General features: G+C 34.2%; 1 protein-coding gene across 1 annotated transcript in view; it reads left to right on the top strand.

Moving 5' to 3' along the window:
* Positions 1-6153, top strand: part of LOC106156419 (centromere protein I-like) — a 41552-nt gene that overhangs the window by 31530 nt on the left and 3869 nt on the right. The window contains exons 7-14 of the mRNA XM_086996650.1: positions 2950-3039; positions 3504-3656; positions 4102-4278; positions 4448-4568; positions 4806-4882; positions 5123-5240; positions 5526-5590; positions 5931-6055. Of these exons, the coding sequence (XP_086852776.1) occupies positions 2950-3039; positions 3504-3656; positions 4102-4278; positions 4448-4568; positions 4806-4882; positions 5123-5240; positions 5526-5590; positions 5931-6055 (926 nt within the window). The remainder of the gene's footprint in view (positions 1-2949; positions 3040-3503; positions 3657-4101; positions 4279-4447; positions 4569-4805; positions 4883-5122; positions 5241-5525; positions 5591-5930; positions 6056-6153) is intronic.

Raw genomic sequence — 6153 nt, 5'->3', positions numbered from 1 at the left:
ACTTTCTGAAAATCCATGATATGTTTATTTTATTATTAAAAATTGATGGTCATTATGCTGTTAACCATTATGTAATATTCCATCAGAATAGAAGAAAATTCTGGGAGCTGCTGCCATGATGACCATTATGGGAAAACCAAGTTACTTAGGATTGCCAAAAAGAAATACAGGGCTAAAATGCTGCCTCAGTTGGAAAAGCAGTCTAATTGGCTTCTTTTTGTGAAAGTTATACATTTTCAAAGTGTAACTTGAACTCCCATGGGCCTGAAGCCTTATGCTTGTTACACATTTTACTTACATTGGTATTACCTGTTGAGCATAATAAAAATTTGATGTTGAATTTGCAGTTTAACATAATGTACTTTTGCATCAGAATTGACAGTAGCCTATTTTGTGCAGTTATTTCCTGCTTTTTGTCTGTACATTTGACAGCTTTGCTGCCTTGTATTAATAACATTTGATTGTCATCATGCTGTTCAACATTATGTAATGTTGCATCAAAATTTGAAGAAACCCCTATTTTGGGCACTGCTCCTATGATGACCATTTAAGGGAAATCATGTCACTTACTGTTCTCAAACTTACAGGAAAGAAACATGGGTCTAACATACAGCTTCAATAGGCAATGCAGTCTGTTTGGTAAATTTTTCTGGCAATTTAACAGTTTTTTGTGAAAATTTAATTTTTCACTTATTTGCATCTTTATTTTCTGTTTTTTTGTCTGTACATTTGACAGCTTTGCTGCCTTGTTTTACTTTTCCACGCAGTGTATGTCTATTGGTTTCAGAACAGCTGAGTTCTGTTTAATATGGCGGTGTTTGGACGGTTTACATATATATAAATACAGCCTGACTCATACTTAGGTTTTAACAAGACTACTGCGCAAGGCAACTTCCGTGTGACTGATTTCTATAATTAGAATGCTAAAACCCCCATCTTACACCTAGGATTTGGATAGGAAATCTAGATGGGAAAGATGTCCAGTTACAAGTTACACAGATACTGTAGTTATAGCATCTGTCAGTAAAATGTTTTACAGCCTGTAGACTAAAGAATTAATAACCTGAAAGAACTAAATTCAAATCAAATTCTTTTATTTGATCTTAGCCAGTACTTGCACAACATTTAAATATTAAAAGTATTTAAAAAGGCCGTAGACAATTATGTTGAAAGTTTTATTGAAACCTTATAATAAATGATAACAGGCAAAACTAACACTGGCCTTTGTAAAGGCATGCACCTCCCTATTGCGAGTTGCCATTATATCTGTTTACCTGAATGGGTCAACCAGGTTGTCACTGTGACGTCAATATAATGTTGAAATAGTGTTATCAGTGAGTTATTTACAAAGCACTATACCTATCGCTCTCTCAGTGAATGCGGCGCCAACAAGAATATCTGGCACACTTGGCAGATTGAAAGTCTTGATTTGTGTTTAAAATAAATCATTATGTATAGACATATAGTGTCTGTAAATATAGCCACCATCTGTGTTTGTTGTCCCTATTGGCATTGCCATGCACTTTCAGAGATAACATGATAAGTTTTTTGTCTTCAAACTTATAGAACTGATGAATTTTAGCATTATAAAGGTCAAGTTCAAAACTCCAGTTGATTGGACCATGTTCCCAAAAGTTGTGCTGTTTTTTTCACATTATATTATACTATATATAGTACAGATATCATATTTCAAGGTAAACTGATATGCCTCTTGACTTCAAACTTACAGGTGTGATCAAATTTACTAAAACACTCTGTAATTCTGGAACCATCAAAGCTAGAGACCTGTAGTTGTTTGTTGCAATTTGTATAGCTTGTCATGTGCAACACTGAGAGTGGTGTAAATTTATTTGATATGATTGTTTCCCCTATGCTATTTCAAGAAGTAATGCCCATTGATGAAGATTTTCAATGTGAAATGCTCCAAATCAAGCAGAGATACTCCCACAGTTACAATTGAACTTGAACAGAAGTCAAACATTGGCAGTCTTAGACTTTGAATTATTATGTTGACACGGTGTTATCAGTAAGATATATACTTAGCCCAGTAACACATCAGGTTCATTAGCATTGAATCCTATTTTCTCTCTTTATCTATTCTTTAATAAATACTCAACAATGTAGAGTTATCTGTCTGAAGCATCAATGTTTTCCCCCTGACTGGCTTTTTTTATACATAAAGGTCTGTCTTTTCAGAAGCAAAGAATTGCATGTTAAATATATTTGAGGAGAAAAAGATTACACAAAGATGAAAATATAGGGCAAAAATAGGACTTACCTATTGATCAGATCTGGTTTCCTCAGTCTTCTAAAACGCATATCTCTTTTAGTGTATATCCAGCATGAAGAGCACATAGTTGTATAAAGTTAAAAGTGGAGATTGTTTGTCGATTAATAAGATCTCTACAGAACTGCTGGCTAAATTGGTGGACAATATCAAAAGGTACTGCAGTAGGCAAGTGCCTATCTTTAGAAGCTTAGTCATATTGCATTTTTAAGAAGCTTAGTCATACTGCAGTAGTGCAACTAAACACAATGTGCCAAATTGTGTCAACAGTTTTCTGAAATGTAAGATATAAACCATATGCTGATAAAAGTTATGTTTCCATTTCTGTATCGCTGTTTCTTTGTCTGGATAGTGAAACTATATATATATATATATAGTAGGGATGGGTATGATGAAAAAGGAATGGAAAGTTAAGACATAAACATCTTTTCTCAATTCATAATAGTAATAATAATACATTAACCATGTCACTTAAAAATTACTAATTGTACACTTAAAAATGCATCAAACTAGACCATGTTGGCGAGTGTAAGAATTCATGAAATATAATTAGGTAGAAGAGTGCAGCACTGTTAAAATTGTGAGGGGCACAATATTAAACTCTGTATTAAACCTCTGATAACAATGACATACATTATAGATATATTATTTTTTCTCTGCAGGGTATCCAGCCACACATCACAGCTTTGCTGGGACTGTATAAGATGTACTGTCCCAGTCTGGTCACCATTGTCATACCCAGGTCTCAGAGGGTGAGTAAACTGCCCTTTCACATTTCTATACATCTACAATACTTATATTTTATTTTCAAAAATTGATGGTCATTATGCTGTTTAGCATCAAGTTATATTGCATCAAAATTGAATAGAGCCATATTTTGGACACTGCTGCCATAATGACCATTACAGGAAATCCATGCTACTTCTGAGTCTCAAACAATCACATCTAGCTTGGCAGTTTTCTGTGCTGATCCAGTTTGAGAGATATCTAAAAGTAACTTGATCAGTGATGGTCAGGCTTTTGTTTATAAGAATCACCAAAAAGGGGTCCTGCACTCGGCACTTTAAGTGAACCAGAATAATTCATTGGGGCTTGTGAATTGTATTGGAACTTTCCCATAGCATAATACTGCTAGAACCACTCGAACTGGAACATAGTGGAATACAGCACATTCAACTGATTTTCTTCCATTTCTTAAATTTTCTTCCATTTCCAGGTGTTGTTTAAGCGCACTCAGCTGGACCGGGTGTGGAGTGAAAACATTCACAGAGTTCAGGAGCAGAACATGGTGAGGCGCAGAGAGCGGGAAGATGTCTCCAACCTCAGCATGTCTAGGTTAAGAGATGCTGAAGCCAGTATTCTAGAGCCTGTAAGTGTGGGAAGTGGAATGGGGGGAACTGATGCATTAATTTTGTAATTTAAAATGTGGCGTAAGATTTTTCACAGATGAACATGAATAAAGGTACTCTTCTTGCTCAGTCCTGCTCAGACCTGTGTAGTTAGTATTATGAATAAATGAACTTTATCAATAACATTTACTGATGTTAAAGGGGGCATTCAGATAAATCCATCATACTAGCTGGATTGATCCAACTCTGTGAGGGCTTCTCGCTAATCTGATTGTGATAGTAATGGCCTACTGTGGAAAAAAATAGTTGCTGTAGTGAAGCAACACCTAATGACCCATGGGCATTCAGCCTGATGATGTACTTATAATAAGAGCCAAACTTGGCTGTTTTGATCACTACTGCATAATTATCACTTACTCCCCATTGAATAGAATTACCTTAAATTTTCATTCTATTTTACCACAGCGAACCAAGCGTAGGAAAGTGGATCCCATCCCAGAGTTGTACACGGCTAATGTCACGTCCACCCAACTGGACACCTCAGTGAGTGCAGTGGACACCAGTCTGGACATTCACAGACCAGTGCCATTTGAACAGATTAAAACCATGAAGGATTTGTGCCACAATATATGCAGGCTACAGGTATTTATGATTTTAAGTGTGTGGTTTTGATTTTGAATCTAAATATATATCAATATTATATTAATATAGGAAGTTTAGGGACTTGCATGTTGGATTGTATGAAAGGCTCAAAAACTCCTTAAAAATTTATTTATTTAAACATTATTTATTTATTATCATTCCACCTCAGATGCCAGGGCAGATGGGTTCCTCACTTCGCAGCAAACTTTTACTATACTACATGTCCTGTACATCAAATCCCATCACAGCCGCCAGGTTTTCTTATTGGCTCTCCAGTGTTTTATCAGAAGGTGAGTTAAGTATATGATCCTTAAACAAAGATTGATGACTAGCTCTCAAAGAATTTTTTTAACTTGTTGGTCTGGATATCAATTTGGTGATTGACCAGTGTATCCATAAGAGTTTAACAAAAGTTATCCCATGTCATTTATTAACTAGTAAGGGTAAATATGTAAAGGATTTTAGAGTGGTTGGTTGTTGAAGAGTAAAGAATAAATAGAAAAAAAAATATATTTTGTAAATTGCAGAAATTCTACATAGTCCACATAGTAAGAGAGGAGAGGAGATTTTAGAAGCACTAGCTAATTTTACAGACTTTTTACAGGTTAGTGATTTCTTATGTGAACTAAAATGACTTCATGTAGTAACATTTAATATATACTTTTTAATATTTTCAGACTCATATTCTGTGTACCTTCTACTGTTGATATTTTGAAACAGTTATACTTTCTACATTTATTTTATCAGTATTTTGTCATTTATAATTATGGTCTAGTAAGAATTAGGATGATTATTTCAACAGTTTTGTTTTGCCACAAGATAAACTGATGCTTTATGCTTTCAGGAGAGTGTTCCCGTATGTGAAACATTTTTAACCAAATATCTCCATCTCTGGGATGGAACAAGTTACAGGATATACATTTTAGTACTGATCACGAGATTTAGATTGTATCCATTTTCAAGTAAGTTCCTAATGATCACTAGGTTCAGATTATATCCATTTTCTAGTTACTTCCTGATCACTAGGTTCAGATTTCAACCAATAAGTTACCAAGTCCAAATTCACTTGTATCTGCTGTAGGTTAAAAGGATAGAATAGATAATAAAAAAAAAGATTACAAAAAAAAAAAAAAAAAAAAAAAAAAAAAAAAAAAAAAAAATCCGCAGTTCTTGGTGAAAAATATAAACATGATTTTAATTTTGTTGATACCAGAACCTGGCCCTCAGATTTCATTTCTTCATTTCAGCTCTGAATGACCTGTTGCTGGAGCCTCTTCGCAAGTTGTTCTTTTGTTCTAATGTATATTTTAAGGTATGTTGTATGGGCTTTTTCTATGAAAAGCCTAACTTCTATTTATGGGATTTATATCAAATTGTCCGCTGACTCTTGTTTGATATTATATTGCAACTTATTATCACTATATATGAAATACCATTTATCAAATTGTATTTTTTTATTTGAAAATTAATGACATTTTTATAACAAGATGAAAAATATTTTTTCCTAAGGAAGTTGGGCTGAGACCCCAAAAGTGCAATTTATATCAGTTATATACATTAGTTACAATGGGGCAATTTACATCAGTTTCTCTTTCTATCTGTTCCTCATCTTATTTGGACTGAAAATATATCAGTTGTGTATCATCTTCCAGTGCCAGTTGCTAATCTGTTTAAGGAAGTTATTACAGAATTTCATAACAGTGGAATTGGAACGTTACAATACCACACTACGGAGACAAGAGAACGTGCTGGAAAACACGACAGAGACTTTCAACCAGTAAGCTTACTTTTGTCTTTTTGTATGGACTGACTGGAATCTAGCACAGAACTGAGGAAGTTCTTAAAGATAGTAGTCTTGGTTATGTTTTTTTAATG

The sequence above is a fragment of the Lingula anatina genome, chromosome 10 (assembly GCF_051362555.1).
Source record: "Lingula anatina isolate TDL-2025a chromosome 10, LinAna3.0, whole genome shotgun sequence".
Lineage (NCBI taxonomy): Eukaryota > Metazoa > Brachiopoda > Lingulata > Lingulida > Lingulidae > Lingula > Lingula anatina.
This window is presented reverse-complemented; position numbering and strand designations above follow the sequence as displayed.